Source organism: Leguminivora glycinivorella, chromosome 7 (genome assembly GCF_023078275.1).
Source record: "Leguminivora glycinivorella isolate SPB_JAAS2020 chromosome 7, LegGlyc_1.1, whole genome shotgun sequence".
Taxonomy (NCBI): Eukaryota; Metazoa; Arthropoda; class Insecta; order Lepidoptera; family Tortricidae; genus Leguminivora; species Leguminivora glycinivorella.
Genome location: NC_062977.1, coordinates 9618873 through 9641681, shown reverse-complemented (window position 1 = coordinate 9641681; position 22809 = coordinate 9618873). Strand labels below are relative to the sequence as shown.

General features: G+C 36.6%; 2 protein-coding genes across 2 annotated transcripts in view; both read right to left on the bottom strand.

Moving 5' to 3' along the window:
- Positions 1 to 22809, bottom strand: part of LOC125227824 (peflin) — a 24550-nt gene extending 1741 nt beyond the window's left edge. Inside the window, exons 1-3 of the mRNA XM_048132188.1 lie at positions 22688 to 22809; positions 22339 to 22381; positions 765 to 1023 (exon numbers count right to left, since the gene is read on the bottom strand). Of these exons, the coding sequence (XP_047988145.1) occupies positions 765 to 1023; positions 22339 to 22350 (271 nt within the window). The 5' untranslated portion in view covers positions 22351 to 22381; positions 22688 to 22809. The remainder of the gene's footprint in view (positions 1 to 764; positions 1024 to 22338; positions 22382 to 22687) is intronic.
- LOC125227822 (leucine-rich repeats and immunoglobulin-like domains protein 3) lies at positions 12529 to 17585 on the bottom strand. The gene has a single exon (XM_048132185.1). The coding sequence runs from the start codon at positions 17374 to 17376 to the stop codon at positions 14704 to 14706; it is 2673 nt and encodes an 890-aa protein (XP_047988142.1). The 5' UTR covers positions 17377 to 17585; the 3' UTR covers positions 12529 to 14703.

Genomic DNA, 22809 nt, shown 5'->3' with positions numbered 1-22809 from the left:
CCAGTGTTTGGGGTGCAAGGAGCGGGCTTTATGTGATTGGCCGTTTCTCCATCGTACAGATGAAAAGGGAGAGAGATGTCCCTCTATTTAATTGATATGCCGGCTTGAATAAATTATAAATATGACTTATTTGTGGAAAACATCTGTTTTTAAATTTGAGTGTTACCTTTTCAACCATTTACCTACAACATCTTTAAGGCATCAGTCTTTCCAATTTTTTAGTGCGAAAAACACGCGCTCTTTCGGGTCTGTTACTTGGTCGATACTGATCGGGCGGCGAGCGCCCGCACTTATATCAGCAAATACTAGGAAGGCTGGCGACCGCGAGTCGTCTTGTAATGGATGTCTATAGGGGTTGGTCTGTGGTGTCAAAATACCTAAGCCACAGTCTTTATTGTTTCTTGTCTCTGCTACGCAGCTTATCAGTAGGTTTTTAGAGGGCGGAGTATTGCCCCTGGCTTACGCAGTTCTACTGCTGCTGGTGGCGTGGCTAGTTAGTACGCACTAACCAATAGGTAATCAAACTGGATTCTGTATGCAAGAACGTCTGCTGTAGTCTGCACCTATGCATTCACCAACGCGGCCTTAAGCTCTTCAGTAGTGACGAAGCCATATCGCCGGTCCTTGTCGACCGCTCGGCGCTCGTAATCATTGCTGGACCCGAGGCGAAACTCCGCCGCTGGGGCCCATTGAGGGGCACGTACCGTGTTCTACTTATATTCCTAGCTGGCTGGTTGGGATAAATACTACGAAAAGGTACTAACCAATCATCAAACTGCAAGCTGTATGAGAGAACGTCTGCCCCTGCGCATTCACCAAGGCGGACTTAAGCTCGTCGGCGGTGATGAACCCGGATTGGTCTTTGTCGACTGCTCGGAACCATTGCTGGACCTGCGGCGAGATCCCACCGCCGGGGCCCATGGACGGATAAGGTCCGTGGCCCACTTCTAGCTGCCCAGGTGGCTGGTTGGGGTAACCTTGCTGGCCGGGCGGTTGGTTGGGGTAGCCTTGACCGTAATTGGGCTGAAATTATAATAGTTAAATTCTTGTTATAAATTGGATTTACTGATTGATCTTACAAAATGTCAATGCTTCAGATTACTTCTGCAAATTGTTTATCTATTATTCATTTTAACGAACCTGAATTCTTATCGGATATTTCTTTGATCATCTTTACATAAAAAGTCAATAGGCTAGTTTTCTAAACTTAAAATAAAATATAAGGCACCACATAATAAGAAGAAAAATATGGACAGTAGTTATTTTTAAACATAATTTCTATTTAATATGTCAAGGAGAAAGATATAAAGTAAATGAATTGACCGTGACGTCACTCCTCACTCTCCTCAGTATTTAATAGTACTTCCATATTAACAAATCGTTTTGACAGTTAAAAAGAAGCTGATTTGACTAGTAGGAAACTAGCCTATTCTTTTTGAGTGACTTGAAAATTATTTACTAAAACAAGGAAGGCATATAGTGGCTGTTGTCCAAAAAATAGCAATTTTAGGCATAATATAATGAATTAAAGCGCCTATAACCACCACGGCTAGCTTTTTATTGAAGTTCGAACTTTAATTTCTTATCATATAAGTTTATTTTAAAAATAAAATGGAGATTCCCTGGGAAACCAATGAAGATGTTGATGGGGAAACCAATAAAGATTGTTAAAATAAACACGAATTTTGTTACTTTTTGAAGTAAAACATGAACGAAAAAATGGTAGAATGAACAAGCGGCGCATCTTGGGTATTTACCTACTGGCCGACAACTATTTCAAACGCTAGATTGTGGTTGTGGCAGATGACGGCACAAAAATCCATAGGCCAGGCAATACACGCACGGACATGGCGATGGATAGGGCACGTGCTAAGTACGCAGAGCAGACAACCACCTGTCCAAGCAGGGTCTTTGCTGGCAATCACCTGGCAGTAGACGGTCGGGACACGTGGAGGCGGTCAGTGGACTAGGCTGGAAGGATGTGGTCTTAACACTTTCATTGCTAAGAACTCCACCGTGGAGTTCTCTTAAACTATGTCCACATGCGACACGACTCCCGAGAGGAGTTCGTACTATATAATGGGTGGTATTTAAACGCAAATAAAAAAATAACTTTTTTTACGCAAAAATACTTAGTTCAATTTCATATCAAAAATACTAATTGCACAGCAAAATTTGCAACTCAAAATATAGGTACTAAATACACAACAATATATATTCGTGGCGTACATCTATTTTAACATTTAGTAAAGCTTTTTCATTAATAATCGCTAATAATTACTAACGCACGTTATACCTAGCAACGCTTTTTGTAATGTAGCTTCTATTTTTACATAATATACAGCAGTTTATCTAAATGTCACAGCGTTTTATTCTAATTGCAATCAATTTTTTTATTAATTACAACATAAAGTGACCAGCAAAAAAACATAACTTTTAAAGTAAGTTTCGGTTAGGGCGGCATCAATCTCTCTGCAAAGACTCTTCGCCGCCTGCCTGGCCTTCTGCGGTGCAGAGGAAGCGAGTTGGCGTCATCCTCCCGCACTCTTTCGGTGGCCTCCTTTTGCGTCATGACAACGACGCTAAAGGTGGTCACTGCCTCCCACTCCTCTTCACTGCTAAGCATATGGCTTATTAGCGCCGGCAGTGAGAGATCACCCCCTATAACCGTGGACAGGGCAGCGCGAGGCTCATCCCAAGCAGGGCATTCTTCGCGCGTGTGTTGGGCCGTGTCCACGGCTCTACGATCACAATGGTGACACGCTGTAGTAGGCTCCCTTCCCACCCTCTCACACAGGTACCAGCCGATGCAGCCGTGCCCCGTCAGGAGCTGTGTGAGATGGAAAGAAGGTGCACCGTGCACTTACGTTCCATCCATTATTAAAAGAAATTCTAAAGAACGGGCTGAACAGCGCCCACCAGTTCCCGGCAAGCTCCCGGTATCTCCAAACGCTCCGACCACTTTTTGAAGAGCACTTCTCGTGCTTCTTCTCTCCACCCGTCAATAGACCTTGGATTGAACCTTGGCTTCAAGGTCCCACGGCGGGCTTTGTTTCCTTGAGGGTCACAGTTCTAACTAGGGTTGCCAACTTTTTTTTAGGGAAATATAGTATTTTAGAAAATTCCATCTAAAAAATATAGTACACCGAAATAAAATATAGTACGGTACACATAATCGATAACCAAGCCGTAGAGATCGTTCTTTCTGTCCACTCTAAGGGGCTCCATTCGGTTTTCATCGATTTTTGACAAGTTTTGTGTTGCATGGGTTCTCTTATTTAAGTATCATCGAAAGTTGTATGGCCGAATATCACTTCCCAACTCACGTTTCGCGCAATTTTATTCCGCCGAATGTTCATTTCCCAACTTATTGTTTTATTTGCCAAGCTCACATTTACCAACTTAACATTTGACCTTTTTTAAAAAAGCAAACTTTCATGTTGTCGAATGTTTTACTTAGCGTAATATATAACTAGTTTATTTATTGTATGTAAAATGTACCAAATGTTTTATTGAACACCAACAATATATATGGCGTATTTCGAAAAATATGCAATATTGAGTCTTCTATCACTTTCTAAATGTATTGACAGGTGTGCAATTTTTACTTACGTACCTATTAATATTCTTTTAATTTCAATAGTTACCTACTTACTTTTTTTACAAGACCCATATTAAAAAAAATACCCATATTATAAGTACTTATATTTTTTATGAAATTTGACATTGTTATTAAAACATTTTTACTTCAATGAAATCTAGACTTTTATAAAAATGCATCGATTTAAAAAATGCAAAAGCGATTTTAATTTTAAACTAATTAAGGCAAAAATTTTGACCAAAGAACCAGTTTCGGTCCTAAAATAGTTAAACTTTGATGCTAAATATCACAGAATCAATGAGCTTTGAAGTAGGTACCTAATTATGGGATGCTAGTTTGTTTAAAGACGATTCTGTTAATATGATATGCTTCAGAAACTATCGTAATATTCATAATAGCAATGGATTTAAATCGAAGCTCATCGGAGTAGAGAATCCCTTTAAGAAATGTCGTTATTTAATATATCATGGAAAAAATACAAATGTTTGCAAACAACGGTGGCTTTATACGTAACTGCAATATTTGCAGGACAGAACGAAGTAATGAAATGTACAGTGAAGGTTAAATATGAATAAAAGCGCGAGCGGAGCGAGCGCGAAATTTTTTTCATTATCAAAACGCCGCTCCTGAAGGTTTGACCCTAGTGTAAACTGGCATGGACCCCAAAAATATAGTACTTTTGCGTACTATATATGCTTCATATAGAATATAGTACGCTGGGCCAAAATATAGTACAGTACTATATTATATAGTACGGTTGGCAACCCTAGTTCTAACCTAACCTAACCCACTTTTCTCACAAAAGTTTGTTTCCGTGAGGATCGCAGTTCCAACCTACCCTAACCCACTTTTCCCAAAAAAGTTTGTTTCCGTGAGGGTCGCAGTTCTAACCTTTTTTTTTTAGGAGGGGAAAAATGCATTACGCATACCACTCGGGTGCGGGGAAGGACCCGAGTGGTTATGTGGGACTCCTTGTTAAGGGCTAATGAGACCCCAAGTCTACCCACTAAACAACCCCCCCCCCCCATCTGTCGCTATTGTTCGTTCTGTAACGGTGGGCTGCAGGTACGCTCCCGCTTTACATCTACAGCACCACCAGAACCAGTCCGCTTTGCAGAGCACCACCTCCGGAGGCCCTTGATAGCCTCGGACACAAATGGACCGTATCCAGTACGGTCGACCTCTCAGGGACCGCGTGTGCAATGGATGGCAGGCGTCCCCGTGCCTGTCATCCTGCGATCAACCTACGGAGGCAGGCGGCGGTCGTGTGCGACCCGTCTGCGTCGAGCACGCTTGCGGCGCCTTTGATCGGCCATTGGGGCGATCTCCCTAGTGCGTTCCGCCATTTCCTTCTGCTGCATGACCTCTTCGCAGAAGATTTGCATCGCTTGCCAGGATCTACTTTCACTGTCAACCATGGACTTAACCACCGCTGGCAGCGACAGGTCTGGCCCCACTATAGCAATTAGGTCAGCACGCTCTGGGCCCCACACTGGACAGTCTTCTAGTGTGTGTTGGGCAGTTCAACCGCTGCACCGCATTCATGGCATTCCTCTGTTGGCTCTCTGCCAGCAATCTTGTGCAGATATTTAATTTGATGTACAGAAGTATATTATTGATGACGATAAATTGATAGGCGATTATTTTTTTGCTGTGCATTTAATAATATCCCCTATATAATTATAAATGACTAAACGCCATGCTATCCGACTCCTCTAGCGAGTTCTTACGAAACTTACGATATTTCAGGACTGTCACTTTACCTCGTTTTTAGGGTTCCGTAGTCAACTAGGAACCCTTATAGTTTCGCCATGTCTGTCTGTCTGTCCGTCCGTCCGTCCGTCCGTCCGTCCGCGGATAATCTCAGTAACCGTTAGCACTAGAAAGCTGAAATTTGGTACCAATATGTAGATGAATCACGCCGACAAAGTGCAAAAATAAAAAATGGAAAAAAATGTTTTATTAGGGTACCCCCCCTACATGTAAAGTGGGAGATGATTTTTTTTTCATTCCAACCCTAACGTGTGATATATTGTTGGATAGGTATTTAAAAATGAATAAGGGTTTGCTAAGGTAGTTTTTTGATAATATTTATATTTTCGGAAATAATCGCTCCTAAAGGAAAAAAAAAGTGCGTCCCCCCCCTCTAACTTTTGAACCATATGTTTAAAAAATATGAAAAAATCACAAAAGTAGAACTTTATAAAGACTTTCTAGGAAAATTGTTTTGAACTTGATAGGTTCAGTAGTTTTTGAGAAAAATACGGAAAACTACGGAACCCTACACTGAGCGTGGCCCGACTAGTGATGGGTCGTTACCGGTAATATTACTAAAACGAGTATTTTACCAGTAAGGTAACTGTCCCATATTACGGGAACTTAAGACGTTTCCTACTTTGAGTGAGGATTGTAAGAAAAATGCGAAGTTTCTAGTCTTGTTAGTTATTTTATTTTAAGGATAAGTCTTCTACGATGGATTTAAGACATTATTTTGCATCGTAACTTCTAATTTATAGAAATTACCGTTGTTTTACTTAACCCTTAGTTTGCCCATTATTCCGGGATACAATTTTGGTATGGCTTCAATTCCGGGAGTCGTTGTACGTAATTACGGGATACCTTTAAAGTCCACGTTGTTGAAGCATAATGTGAAAATACGAATTAAAAATATTGTTTACATAAATATATAAATGCACATATCATTTTGATAGATGCTTATACAGAGTGTATTTTTTATAATTGGCAATGTTTTGATGGGTTGGGGTGGGATGGGACATATGATATTTTACGGTATAACGATTGTATGGTATAATGACAGGGTGTTATAAGTTTTACTGTCTGTCTAAGGCATCGCTTTCGAATGGATGAACCGATTTAGATTAGTTTTTTTCATTTGAAAGCTGAATTAGTCGAGTGTTCTTAGCCATGTTTGATGAAAAACGCTTTAGAATGTCGGGGTTTTTTTTTTTATTTGAATCCAGAAACTATTGCCGGTTATAAAAATTGCATGGTACTCGTGAAAATTTCAGTTTTTTAGTACTGGTGATCATTGAGCTACACCGTATACATATATGTGGTGGTGATAAGTTATTCAAGTATGTATATATAAATAAATAGTACTCAATAAATAAATATTATAGGCCGTTCTTACACAGATTGATTGTCCGACGAATTTGTACTATTGTATATTTATATATGTATATCTTATTATGTATTATCCTCATGTAAATTTTAGCTTTCTAGTACTAATAATGATTGAGCTAAATTGTAGACGGACAGACTGACTGACGGACAAACCAATATGCGGTATAAAGATTTTTAGCTAACTAAGAAAGCTTAAAAACATAATAGTCGGGTCTCTATACCTTATTTTGTGTTTTTATATTTTAATATACTTAATATAGGCATACCGGAATAAGATACACTCATATAAAGTCTTGTACTTAATTACGGCAGTCAAAACGAAGGCTATATTAAAAGACAAACAAGATTTTTTTCTTAGTACATTGGAAGATTATATAACAATTATACTCAAAACATCGAAATAAGTAACCTTTGTGCTTTAATTTTATGAAATAAAACAAATTTAATGTCGATGCCACACTCCAATATTTCGCACGTATTACTCAACGAGTATACATTTCGTACTCAATTATGAGACTAAAATCTAAAAAATATATGTACCGTAATTATGTCACTATAATCTGTAATCTTTACTCAATATATTTACATCAAATATATAAATATACTTCACCGCAAATAGTAATAAAACATAAAAACGTTGCGGACTGTGTTTCTGTTATTCCGTGATACTCCCGCAATTATGTACATCGCGTCAAAATGGTGTACATTATTCCGGGAGCGGGTATTTTATTTAAAATATGCTTTAAATTAATTTGAAACGATGATATAAATGTCTTTTAATAACTATAAGACAATTATGATACAAATTTAATATAAATAAACTTACCCGCATCACAGTAAACCCTTAAGAAGTTCCGCTGCCGCGTTAAGCTCACCGTCAAACACGCCCATAGAAACCACTGCGTGGTTGCGACTGACGCGTTTGGAGGTACCTCACGGCTTCAAAAGATATGATACATATTCGAAAATCGACTTTTTCGGTTCTATTTGATCTATAGTTAATAAAATACTGCATTAAATTAAGATTTTACTGATAGTTTCCTTATTTTGCGACAAAAACCAAAGTATCCCGGAATAATGTACCACATTTTACTATCCCGGAATAGTGTACAGTTACCTTAATGTTACTAGTAATATTACCACTTAGCGGTAATTTAGAGAAATATAGACATAAAAATAGATAAAAAATATTTCTTTTGTGTTTATTGATACAAAGGATACATGTTGCACTGTATTATAACAAAACATATTACCTACCTAACGTCAATTAGTAAACTACCAATATTACCAGTAATATTCCCAATACTACCGAGTATTTTACCAATCTTACTGGTAATATTACTATAGAGGTATGATATGAAAGTTACAATTAATCATAATTTTAAGGAATAATATGGCGAAAATATAACGATTTTTTTTTAAATCTGTTTTAATTTGTTGTATTAAGGTACCGTACCAATATTAGGGTTCCGTACTTTAAAGGAAAAACATAACCCTTTTAGGATCATCGTCCGTCTGTCACAGTCACAGCTAATTTTCTCCGAAACTACGGAATCCAATAACTTGAAATTTGATAGACGTATGTAACCTTATGACCCGAAGACGGACATGTAACTTACATTAATACATTTCTATCATAGGGGTCACTTTTGGGGGTAATGTAAAAATTAAAACTTAAAGATTTTTGAATGAAAGTTTCTTACATACTATCACATGAAAGAGCTTATTATAGAATTATAGGCATCTCAAAAATGTTTGTTTTTAATTATTTTGAAATAATTTAAGAAAAGAGACAAATAACCCGTTCCAGAACCGAAAGGTGGTAAGGCGGGGTTAGACAGCCGCTGGCTTTGCACTACATCTGTAACAACGTGTCTGTCTGTATAAACATTTTCATTTATGATTTTTCCCAGCTAAAAATTTTCCTGCATACTCCATATTTCCTATCACCAGTAGAACCAGGACCATAGAACCGAAAGGTGGTAAGGCAGGGTTACACAGCCGGTAGGCACACAGATTAGTTTATGTATTGTAAATAGTAGAAAATTAATAGGGTATTAGTATTTTATTTTTGCTTAAATCTCATCTAACAAATTTTCGTTAAACTGTAAATAGTAGAAAAATGGTCCGATAATGGAGTTTCACTTCTTACTGTACCTCCGAGTACAAAAGAGAGAGAAAAAAGCGGCCGTCCTACTCGCACTTGGCGCGTTTTTTTTTTCACATTACCTATTCGGTACAACAACACATAGTTAACACAAAGTTATTGGGTACCTTATGCATACTTGCATTAAAGTATTACAATAGATAGGTACCGTAAACTGGGGTTACATTGATCAATTTATAGTTTAAACTTCTCTAACTTCTAAATTTAATAAAAAAAATGGGAACATCAACTTTTTTTAGTCTTTCGCTGCTAAAAATCTAGAAAGGCTAACAAAATAATGTACGGAGAAAAAAAAAGACGGAAACTAGGATTTTTTGGTAATCGAATGTAACCCCTTACAGAAGTATTTTATCTCAAGGAAACATAAAAGTTACAACTGTTTAATGCTATTTTGGGGTTACTTTGATCAAAAATATAAATTACCATCTTCGAAAAATCAACTTTATTTAAGATTGTCTCAATATTTATTACAAAAAGCGATCAAATTATCAGCCTCAATAAGTACCTTGACATAATACACAACAATCAACTTTGTGTAAATATGGTCAATGTTACCCCATGCAGGTGATCAAATACACCCCACAAACTAAATAATTAGTAATAAAATGCCTAGTTTGAATTTTAACACAAAACTCAATACAATGATTTTGATTATACCTAAACATATTTCTGGCAAGCTAATATTCACTGTGAACCTTTTACTTTAATACCCACTAAGTTAGTTTAGAAGTTATTTGAACATGATAAATACCGATAAACTATACTTACATTTTGACAAGTGATTTGCACTGCCCACGACCATACTTCTTCATTGCGTTAGTGCAACTAATGGTAGTAGTAACTATCGATAGTGCCAACGCCGTTAAAAACACCATAAGGGTTCCTGTTATACCTTTTTGGTACGGAACCCTAAAAATGGACAGATGCGTTGGGACATGTAGAATTTTGCGTTTAAAGATAAAACGAAGTATTTTTTTTAGGATTAGAAAAATCGTGTTTTTTTTAAGTTTTTTTTAAAAAACAATTTAAAAGTAACTTTATGAAACGGATGGATGTTTATACGTATTATATACATCGCCGCCTGGTACCCATAACACAAGCCTTATTTTCCTTACCGTGGGATTTTATTTTTTATGTTCACTTTGCAAACTAAATGCATGCATGGCGAATTTTGTCCTTTGTGACAGCCCTGGACTCCCTAGAGGAGTCGCTAGCATACGGCATAGAAATAAATGAACTCCACAGCGGAGTACTCAGCGTGCGGCGTTTTGTTATTCATTGAGTTCGTTGAGTGTGTGCGATTGGACTCCACGGGGGAGTCTTATATACTCGTATATGTTTGTATTTACGCCAGCATTCAGCGAAGGACTTTGATTTTGGCCTAGCAATGAAAGTGTTAACTGAACCCCACGAAGATGCAGATGCTGTCTAATCGCATCATTTCAGATAAGAACATTAGGAAATTTCTGTTTGGGCGAAGATGTAGGAGAATCAAAAAAGTCGGGTCAAACTTATTTTATTATTTAATTATAAAGTATATAAATAGTCGTCTTACTCTAACATTCTTATATACATCGTATAAACAATACAAAACCGCATGTTCTAAGTTCATCCAAAATCACGTCTACGCAATAATGAAGAGCTTCATAAAATAAGACAATAAAGGCCTTTTCATCACATTAGTTTGTTCGTTACGTTTCAATACGTTTTTTCCATTGTACAAGTAGGTACAATATATTAGCTGCCCTCCCTATCAGTACTTTCAAAGGATAAACAGAAATGAGTAGGTGGGTTCTAATTTATTAATACAAGTTAGTTCCGCCAAAATAAATATTTAAGGTATTAGGAAGTGTTCAGTAATAAAATGACATTAAACTGATAACATGAAACTGAGTTGTTAGTGAAGTTATCTAGTTAATCCGAGGTGTTTACTCCCTTCAGATAATAAAACTATGTAAGTCATACACATATGTGACGTTTTCAATCAACACCAAAGGTACCACATTGTCAGTTGACGATAAGATCGATTTTATATTCTAGCTATTATGGAAATAGCTTATTGACAATCGACATTTACATTGTTGATTGAAAGTGGCACATATACCTAGAATATACATATGTAAAAGTATGATCTTAGTGAGCCCCAAACATATCTCGGATTTCTGAAAAACTACCTTTTCCCCTCACTAGCTCGGAAACACGTGTTTTGTCCTTTAATACCAGCGTGTAAAAACGCATTTTATCCACTAGTGGGTAAAGTAATTTGACCTTGAATAAAGTCAAATTAACTGCTTTAAAATTGATAAAAGTAGGTGAATCTAGTAATTAAGATGATTTACCACCTGTGGAACTACTGGAAGCAATGATAAACACATTTTTTTGCGTTGTAGTTTCCTCGCTATAGTGAGGGGAAAAGTTTTGTGTTACACTACATTAGTTAAAATACGGCTATTCTAGTCAAAATTATTTATTTATTTACAACTTAAACAATACAAAATAATATAATTGTACTGTACTTATTTTCTTCTTTAAAATACAATGAATGAACAATATGTGTGGTCAGTTGGTAACCAAGTTTCCTCAGCACGATTTTTGGATAAAGCGTATCCATTGTTCCCTTTTTTCATGACCAGGCCAAAGAAAACTGCAAAAAGTGAGCGTGCTACAAATACAATTTCACTCAAAAAATATTAACAATTTATAAACAAATAAACTTTTTTAATATTATAGTAACATAATTCATGAAGTAGTAAGTAGTTACCTAATAATTTTCCAAATAGAAATATATATATTTCGCAAATATATTAGAGGTGAAACACATTAGTAGGAACAATGTAAATGGCACATCTGCGCGGTTAACTTTTTCTAGTCTATGATTGCGTCACCAAAATGGCGGCAGTCCGCTCCCGCTCGCGTGTTTGTAGAATATTTCACTGCACTCTGTAGGTGAAAATATATTTTACTTCTTGTACATATACCTCAATGTTGAAAAAAACTCGCAAGTTCAGGATTCTATTCTCGAACCACTTGCTTCGTTCGTGGTTCAACTATAGAATCCTTTCACTTGCTCGTTTTTCAATTTCACACTCGGCGTTAAAATACAACTTTGCCCCCTTGTATAACAAATAACTATATCAAAGCTATCAATAAGGCTGCCTTGCGCATAAACCGACACGTACTTACTAGGTGCTTAACCGCACAATAAACCCCTAGTTTATTTTAGACCCTATGCCTAATAGGAAATTTTAATTAGTATTTAAATAAATTACATTACTCGAGGTTACGCATCACTCAAGGCATAACACGAACACGACATAAGACATTATCGCAAATGGAAACCCGGTGACGTCTATTCCTAAACTTTTATTATCAAGTCAACCTAATTTTACCTTTGCGAGAAGGTATATCATAATATCACAAAACATAAGAGCGTGTTATGAAAACGGCAGAATATGTTAAACAAAAATGAACTTTAGTGTGAGATTTAAGTTACAAATGTAACATGCTATTTGAGTAAAATATAAAACTAAAAATATGAAAATGGGTCACGTTCACGTTTCTGTAAAATTGATTTCACGAGAAACCGCAAATAAGAAAACATTAAACTCCATGTATCAATTTCAGGCGTTAAGAACTTCCAGAATTTTTGATGCTTATCTTTAGGCACCATAGTACATTTTTGAAGTGGCATTACAAGTGGAATCACAAAAATAGATATTATAGGTATGAAATAATTAACATCAATAACTTAATTATCTCATATTTGTTTACTTTCGTAAGTTACTATAAGCTAAACTAGATCATTAGAAACGTAACTATGACGTCATGATTTCTTGTTACATTGTTATTTTTTTAACCATTAGATATTTTATACAAATAAACGTGGTGATCTAAGAGAAAACACGGAAATGAAAATAAACCTGCTTTAACAGATCTTAAAACTATTTAAAGTAGGTACCTAATATTATCATCCTACGGGCCAGTAAAACAAGCAAAAAATCCAAAACGCGTCAGAACTCACAAAACTAAATCTACTATTTAGGAAACAAGAGGTGATTCTCTTTTGCTTGAAGATTAATGGTAACAAAATGAAGCGCTATTCATATAAGAATTATGATTGTTTCAACAATGATGTTAAGCCACAATTTTATACGCTGCTGAACTTAGTAAAATATATATCAAATAATCAATGTAACAAATGAGGTTTCTTGTTTTGAACAGTCCCATTCGTTTTTTGCCGTTCTTAAATTCGTCCCGTTCTTTCATTCGTGGCTTTCGTCAGTAATAGGCCTTATTATTTTATTTATTTATTATAAATGAGCTTACTCATTGCCACAGACTAGACGAGACGAAGGAGATGATGGAGCGAGCTGGCCCAGAAGGTGCCTGTTCAGTGTGTTCATCCTTGATTTTAAGGTTCCCGGGTCATAATATGAGCATTGAAATATAGACGCTAGCAAGGAATTTTACTCCTTTGCAATGCGCACAAGAAGCAAAGCGCTTCGTGCGGATTGGTGGAAAATCCAATATGTGAGGGTATATTTTTTCGTCATATCGTATTTTGGTCTTCTTCTAAGTTTGTACAGACCTACGAGCCTCCCGACTAAGAAAGCCATAGATTAAACAGCGAAAATGCCAAAAGAAGTTAATGACGAATAAAAAATGAGCCGAAACAAGAAACAGGCAAACAACTGATTCATATGATCAAAGACGACAATGAAAGCTGAATAAGACGAATTTAAGAACTTGGCAAAAAACGAATAAGACTATCCAAGACAGTACCACAATTAATTACAATGATGTATTATTAATTATTATTAGTCTGATAAAAAAAATCAGAATGCAACATTGTAGTGGCGTTACTTTTTCTCACATATTGATTTGGAAGGAATGGCAGGATGATATTGCCATATTTTAGTTTCTACGGTTTAAAATGTGATAAAAACTATAAGTACAAACTACAAAAATCTGTCCACTGAAATATAATAAACAAGACAATTCAACCGAAATATAAAACAAGATTAATTGAACTGTTTTATACAGTCAAGATCAAGAGCAGGTTAGTAACTGAATAGACTAATGTTTTTTTTCTTATAATATATTATATGTAGACTATATAAATTGATTACTTTTTAGGTACATTAGAAAATGAGTGAAATGCATGAATATTTTAATCAAAAACAACAAACTTCTTGTCTTAGATCATAAATAATGACAATAAATCAATGTACAACTGAACATATTCCTATTTTTAGTACCTATCAGCAAAAATCAACACACTGATCAAAAATAGGCCACTTGACATTTCTGATGCTCTACATATAACATAAGTATATAAAGTAGTATCTTATTTCTGCAAATCACATTTAGGTATTGGAAGGCAACAATAATGACAAGGCTAGGGTATATACATTGTTTATAAACTGTTACTATATAATTATCTATTTTTAAATAATACTAAAAAAATAACAATGTCGTTTACTAAATGACAGATTCAGTCTTTTACATTAAAACCAATACTGGCAAGTTTATTTCATTTGTACTAAGCTTATCATTTTATAGCTGCCTGATAGTGAATGCCTTTTCACTAATTGCATGTCTTTGAAGACAAGTACGAAGAACTTCATGGACCAACTATTTTTTTCTGGATTATACATGGGTTAAAAAGGTAGAGTATACATTTGAAGTTCATAGGTGTTTGGCAAAACTAACATTTAAATCCAAACTATCCAAACAATTAGTGAAAATTGCACTCAGTAAGGTAATTTTATGGTTTAATGTCCTTATAAACTTAATTGTTAATACTGTGACTAGAAAAACTATAAGTAGCTGGTGTTACAGAAGTATTTACACACACTTGAATGGATGGTTTAAAGGAAGAAGGTAAAAGTTTATGTGCTTCTGGCACTGGAGAATAACTTTGACATACAACAGGCTCAAAATGCACTTGTTCACTCTTATCTATAGGCACACCATCAAAGCTCGTCTGTTTAGCCGAGTCTCCTGTCCCACTGTCTTTACACGATGAATGCTCAGATATATTGTCTGAAAACATTTGAGGTGATTCACTATCACTATGCACCACTTGTGTCATTTTTAAACTTTCGGCAGGAAAAGAAGGCACTGCAGAAGCCATTCGCCTTCTTGTGTGATAGATAATAACTACCCAAATAATGGAGGTCCCCACTGTACTGCACACAACAGTAATAATTATAATTCCTGTCATATCCTCCTCGTTTACCATAATGGCTACTGGTGGCAAGATTCTCAACTCTGTCATCTCCTTTTTTGTTCCTAATGCATTTGTTATCTCACATTCATAGTGCCCAGCATCACCAGGCTCTGCAGCAAGTATAACTAGGAGTTGGTCATCAGCCATGAAGTAATGCCGTTCAGAGGGTACTACTGGCACACCATCTTTTGACCATTTTAAGACTGGTTTTGGTGATCCAGATACCATACATTGCAGGACTACAGCATCACCACTTGTAGCTTCCTTATTTTCTGTGACAGTACGAAATGAAGGTTCTTCTTGAACTGTCAACATTGCATTAGATATAATTGTGCCTGCCACATTCTTAGCAGCACAGCTGTAAACACCCATATCAGTTGTCTTTGCATTGACAATGAAAAACACATGGTCAGTGGGCATCACATTCATTCTTCTTTCTCGAGCTGCTGGGAAATCATTTCCACCATCTTTCTGCCATGAAATTTCAGGTGTAGGCTCACCTGTAGCTGCACAGTTCAGCGAAACTGTCTCTCCTGTTTTCACTGTTATGTTATGAGGAGCTTTTGTAAACCGGGGAAAAGTCACTATCGTTACTTTGGCTTTTAAGGAATATGTTGTACCAAAATTATTACTGACAACACATTGATATTTACCAGAGTCAGCATGTGTAACATTTGGTATGACAAGAACGGATGTTGCCTCAGGTTGATCAGTTATGGTAACATTTTCATAAACAAGTGGATTACTAATATTGCCGTTATTTTTTCTCCAAAGAAAAGTCATATTACTGAAAGGGTTTGATGTTGCTGTGCAGGTCAAATTTGCTGATCGTCCTTTAATGGCAAGATGGGCTTTAGGGTGTTGCATCACTTTAGGTTTAGGAGAGTCTCCACAATTATCTTCTTTCAGTTTAGATATTGCTACTCCTCTTACTTCATCAGGGTAGGCACAAGTGGCTGTAATAAATTTCTGTTCAGCTTTGTCTCTTATCCATTTAATTATCCAAAATAAGTTACAGTCACATAACAATGATGAAGAATTTAAATGCAATCTTTTTAATTTAGGCATTGAATCAAAAGCATGCCGTTGAATAGATGTTATGTTATTGCCAGCCAAATCTAGCTCAATGACTTTGGTTAGACCTTCGAATGCTCGAGAATTAATAGACTTTATGTGATTGCCAGCCAAGCTAAATCTTTCCAAGTTTTGTAGGTTGTTAAAGGGCTTTATCATATCTTCCACAGTCCATGATATTTTATTATTATTTAAATGCAGTGTATTTAAGTTGAACATAAGGCTGAATGCATCCGGGCCTATCACAGATATATTGTTGTTGTTCAGGTTTAATACCTGAAGGTTCCGTAAATATTTAAAAGTGGTTCCTTCTACTTTAGCTAGGTAATTGTGGGATAAATCTAAGTTTTCTAAGATGGTGCACAGTTCCCAGCTGCCTTCATTAATTTCAGATACTAAATTATTAGACATAGACAATGTCACCAATGATTCCAGACCATACATCCAACCTTTGGAAATTCTTCTTATCCTGTTGTGGTCCAACTGTAGTAAATGTACTGATTTAAATCCAAAAAAGGCACCATCCATTATATTGTCTATGTTATTATATCTCATTCTAAGTGTTGTCAGATTGGAGAGTCCTTTGAACAGTAGTCCCGTCACATTACGAAGTTTATTATGATTCAATTCGAGAGTTCTGAGACTGGATTGGTGCATAAACAAATGGTTGGGTAGAGATGTGATATCATTCCTGTTTAACTTTAACACTTCTAAATTAGTCAAATTGTTCAAAGCATCTTCTGCTATGACTTTAATGTGGTTACTATTTAAGTTCAATATTCTGATGGAGCTGTTCTCCGGAAAATGACCCGTGCCAATGGAACCAATGTTATTCCTGTTGAGACTCAATTCGTGAAGATTATTGTGATGTAGAAAGTTAGGTATAAGGCGTAACGAGTTTTTATCAATTTTTAAAACCTTGAGACTTGGTAGCCTCTCAAATCCTTCAAATGCATCTCCATGCAATTTGTTGTAGCTGAGATCTAATTCTTCCACCCACTTAGGAATTTTTGGCACAGACTCTAAATTGTTTCTAGTACAATCCACATATTGGTTGAGGCAAACGCATTTCGACGGACATTCATTGTTTTCAGCGAAAACCAAACATCGTGCCCATAAGAAGAGAGTAATCAACAATAAGAAAGTCGATTCTCCCATTTTTATTCATCTGGATAGCTGCGCGATTCATTGGTCAGTTAAAATGTCTTTTCATCGTTGTTCTTACATAATTCCGAATAAAAAAACACCCGTAGTTATTGAAAGTTATTTCACATCACTTGTTAACACTTTTTAGTAATCGCACATTGTATAGTAACAAACAAGGACCGTAATAAACAATTCGACATAACTACCGAATGAACCACAGCCGCCATTTTATTTTATCGGAATTTTCTGTTTGGGTGGATGGAAAGCGCATAACGACAATGTTGCCCAGTGTCTGTAAGTAGTTGGTAGTGTTACCACAAGACATTATTAGCTCCGCATGCATCAAGCTAGGAACATACTACGCGGACGTCCGTCGTAAAACGACCGCGACCGCGACCTATCAGTGTGCACGGAACAAAACATCCAGAGAGCCAGATTTCGATCGGACGTCCGTGCGCTCAAGGCCACGTCCGCGTCCGTCGACCGATAGTTTGCACGGTTATGTGTATTTCCATTGTCCAGATTCCCGTCCGCGGTCGATTCACGACGGACGTCCGCGTAGTGTGTTCCTAGCTTTAGGCTCCGCGCACACGGGCGACAAAACTGTTTTGTCTCCGTCGCTCGGTCTATGGGCTAGTATGAAGGTGCGCACACGAGGCGACGCAACTTTTCATACAAATACGACGGAGACAAAACAGTTTTGTCTCCCGTCTGTGGGGGGCTTTACGCTCCGCGCACACGGATGCAACAGTTGCACGGCGACATTTTTTGTCTCTGTCGTCACTACGTGAACGCACGACAGAGACAAAAAATGTCGCCGTGCAACTGTTGCACCCGTGTGCGCGGAGCGCATAGATTTAGAATTATTAAACTAGATTGTTTAGTTAGGTCAAAAAGTGTGTCCACATGAGAGGTAATTGTTTGGGCTAGTGTCCCTCGCACTTGCTGACAATGTCAACATTATTCAGTGACGTCATCACTGTCATAAATTGGGGATACCAGTCAATTTTCAAAGTTACTACTAAATCTACTAACACCCAATTGAAAGTATTTTTTAATTATACAAATCTTTGATTTACTGGCATCAAAATAATTACATTATAATTATTTTCAAATTTTTTGAAATATATTGAAACCCTAGTTTGAATATAACATTAAAATAAAATAAGAAGTTATAAAGTCAGGTAATATACAGATAAAAATACTACTAATATGGGAACCTCATTAACACTGGCAACACGTGCGAGAGGGACACCAGCCCAAACAATGCCCTCTCATGTGGACCGTTTTCGCTAGTCTGATACGATCGACTTTCTGTTTCAGTAGTGCAGTAGTTGTACTGTTAAGACAGAATTCTTTCGGTCGATGTAAGTACTATTTATTGCAAACACTAGATGGCGACACAGGTCAAGGCTAAAACGAATAGAAAATACACTATTTGAGTTTTTGTGGCGAAATGCGCGCCATCTCGTGTGGAGTAGTTGTGTTGTTAAGGCTGAGAATTCTTTCGCTCGATGTAGGTACTATTCATTTTTGAACTAGATGGCGACACATGTCAAGGATACGAAACAGAACCGAGCGAAGCTCGGTTGCCCAGATATAAGGTTTAATTTCGTATGGCAAAAAATGTGATTGAGCTGTCCCCTGTAAAGGTCTTTGGCGGAGCGTTAGTAGACCGGGCGTCGGACACTATTTCGATCGGTCGCATCCACAAACTACTAAGAAGATACGTCGCATCCGATTCCACTCGCATTGCTACGTATCAGTTACTTTTCATACAAATACGTAAGTCGCCGAGCAACTTTGTCGCCCGTGGGCGCGCACCCTAAATAGTCGAAAGGGATAGCGCCCATAGATTTATCTTATACTATTAAACGAGCAATTCTTGTATATTTATTTATTTATTTATATATACCGACGATCTTGGAAACCGCTCTAACGATTTCGCTGAAATTTGTTTTGTGGGGGTTTTCGGGGGGTGAAAAATCGATCTAGCGTAGCCTTAGATCCCGGAAAACGCGAATTTTCGAGTTTTCATGAGTTTTTCTTTCGCATTTGTAAACGTAAAATATGGTCCTTAATTTCGCCGCGCGCGCATCGATTCCGCTTAGCTCAGTCGCACGAGGTCGGTCTAATGTACGCAGATAGATCGTAGGTGTCAGGGTTTCGAATCCCGGTCAGAAATTAAGTTTTTGTTTTTTGTCTTTTTTTTGTTTTTGTATTTATAAGAGTTTTTTTTTTATCTAAAGACGTGATATATTAAAATAGAACCGAGCGAAGCTCGGTCGCCCAGATATTATATTATTAAGCTAGATTGAGTTGTTAGGCCAAAAAGTGTGTCCACATGAGAGGGTAAAGTTGGGGCTGGTATTGGTATCCCTCTCGCACTTCTTGCCACTGTCAAAATCATTGGAATGACGTCACCACTGTCATTATTTGGGAATACCAGTTAATATTCAAAGTTACTACCAAATCTACTAATACCCAAATAAAGGTTTTTTTTAATTGCGCAAATCTTTGGTTTTATGGCTTCATAATAATGACTTACCAATTCGTTACAAGGTATTAATTAACATACTTGCCTCGATATAATACAAAAATAATTTAAGAAGTTTATAAATTTAGTTATCATACAGGTAAAAATACTACTACTATAAAAAAAAAAATGGTTGTCTGTAAAGTCGGTTTACGGACGGTAGTTTAGCGTGATAACGTCAAACATTACAGTAGTATAGACAAGGGCGGTCAGAGTATAGCAAAAGGGGCCCGATTCTAGGACTTTTTTCACGTTTTTTTGTTCTTATTTGAAATAATGCATTAAAATAAGCATCTTTTATAAATTAAAGTTTTTTTCAAAACCTACTAATTTAGGATTTAGGAGTTAGTGGTGCAAAGTTGCAAAATTTTCCCGTAGCATTACTAAGGCGCCAGAGACAGAAACTAAGTCCTAAAATCGGGCCCCTTTTGCTTATACCCCAACCGTCCATACACAAACCACTTGCTCTTGCTTGGTGGCCTTGAGGAACGGGACAATGACGTCATCTTTTTCGTGCATGCAGCCCGTAGTAACGTGATATTAGACGTTATCTAGTCAAAAATAAAAATGTCCCAGATAACAGTTCTAATCAACATTCAACAATTAAAATGATTTATTAATAATGAAGAACTAACACGATAAGGTAGGCAAGCACGAATTCAAATTTGTGATTTTTGTGTTTATTGCCATCGCGCAGTCGGGGGCGGTGCCGCTCGGCTGCCCGCAGAAAGCCACTTTCGCATCAGAAGTCCGAAACTAGAGAAATATAGAGAGCGCTCGATCGCGAGTAGCTACTTGCGCCGGCGGCGGACGCGGTTGTGTGCGTGCGCCCAGTCTAAAATGTGTCGTCTAGACGCGTAAGAAGATCATGGTTCCGGAGAGCGCCCTTACACTGGTTTTTTGAGCGTATGGCTCCCCACAGACAGTCTTAAAAATTCATAATCTTAAAAAAAACTTGTATGCAATCTGACAGTTCAGATCTGTCAGTGTCTTGTCAGTGTCAGTTTGAACTGTCAGATTGCATACAAGTTTTTTTTAAGATTATGAATTTTTAAGACTGTCTGTGGGGAGCCTATGACTAGCCCGCACTCAAGTGGCTATTCTAATTATATCACGTACGTTATGCACAGTCACTTCATCTAGTGACGAGAGGTAATAATACTTAGACGACTCAATAACGTTCAATGCGAGTTTGCTGATGTTGTATTCAGTCGTGTAATAAATTTTAGATTCGAATTTTGAAAAATATTACATTGAATTCGTGTTTTTGTGGATTTGTGTATTAAATTAATGATATTCTTAATGCATGAGACTAAAATAATACCTTTGAGACCTTTAAATTTATTGAATAAATAGGTCATAATGGCTAATCGTGGCACGTAGCGCCATCTATGATTTTGGTTTGACATTAATTATACGATGTTCCGGATGAGACCCCATGACCGAGCGCATCGATCAGCCGCTTAGTTCCAACGCGCGCCAATAGATGGCGCTTAAGCTATATTACGAAACGGGACAATGACGTCATCTTTTTCGTGCATGCTGCCCGTAGTAACGAGTTATTAGACGTTATCACGTCAAAAAAATCAAAGTAATCTCTTTAACACTGGTCACACGTGCGAGAGGGACACCAGCCCCAACTTTACCCTCTCATGTGGACACACTTTTGGGTAAGCCGGCAACAGACAGTCTGAAAAATTCATAATCTTAAAAAATATTTGTATGTTTTTTAAGATTATGGATTTTACAGACTGTCTGTGGCGTGCCTAACAACTCAATCTAGGTTAAAATATGACAATCTAAGGTCTGAAGTGTTAAAATCGGTCCACTATGTCGGGGGTTTTTCAAAATTTTAATTTTGTGGTTATGTTATTTACAATTTTTTTAAACATAATTATATTAATCTAAAAAATATAATTATTGTTCCAAATATATTTATTTTAATAGGTTTATCGAGCTCAAACACTAATGTCTTACTTTACTTGTCCATTTTTGGGTCAAGTAGATTTGTTGCAAATTGGATGTGACATATGGACTGATAGACATGGAAGGTGTTCCAAGTATTCTTTCTATTTCACTTCTCTTCAGTTCATAGTTACCACTTATGATTCAGAGGATTTGTTAGTAAATGTAATCTTATTATGTATATTTTATATTAATTCGCTAACAAATCACCAAAAATCATAATAATTATCCATACTGTGGTTAATTAACAACCCTGCCTGTAAATCACCAGATGGGCACTTTGTTTGTATGTGGTTTTCCCTTGTCTTGTCTTGTCTTTAACCCTTTCTATGTTGCTTGTCAATTTTTATCATTGAAAAAGCAAGCTTGACATTTAAAACAATAGATTAAAATTTACTGGTCAGTGCTTAGTTAGACATACAAGGGGTTAATGGCTACAGTTGTAGTGCAAAGCTTGCGGACACTATACTCACATTATATGCCATTATGGTTGTTGGTGGATAACTTGAAGGTGTCCTGGAAATAATAGCATTTATGTAGTAGTTATACACCAATTCTACATAACACAATATACATATAGTTGAATATTTTAATGGTATGATTTGAGTCATAACCTGAGAATGTTAAATAAATATAACATTAAGTTACAACTATTATTGACCAGTACTGTTTTTAAAACACAACGAGTGTGCAAGACAAGGATTATCTTGTAAGTTTATCCAATTATTTATAAAAAGAAAGTTAATTTATTGTCATTTATACAACAACAGCATTACAGTATTTCACTCAAGGGACATTATTCATAGTAGTTCAAATAATTACCTCCCGGAAAAAATATTTAAATGATATAATATGCCCAGCAATCAAGTTACAAATTGAAAGTACTTATTCTAATTTAAGTTAATTTGAACCAACAAAACAGAAGGAAGTACAGTCCTCTGTGA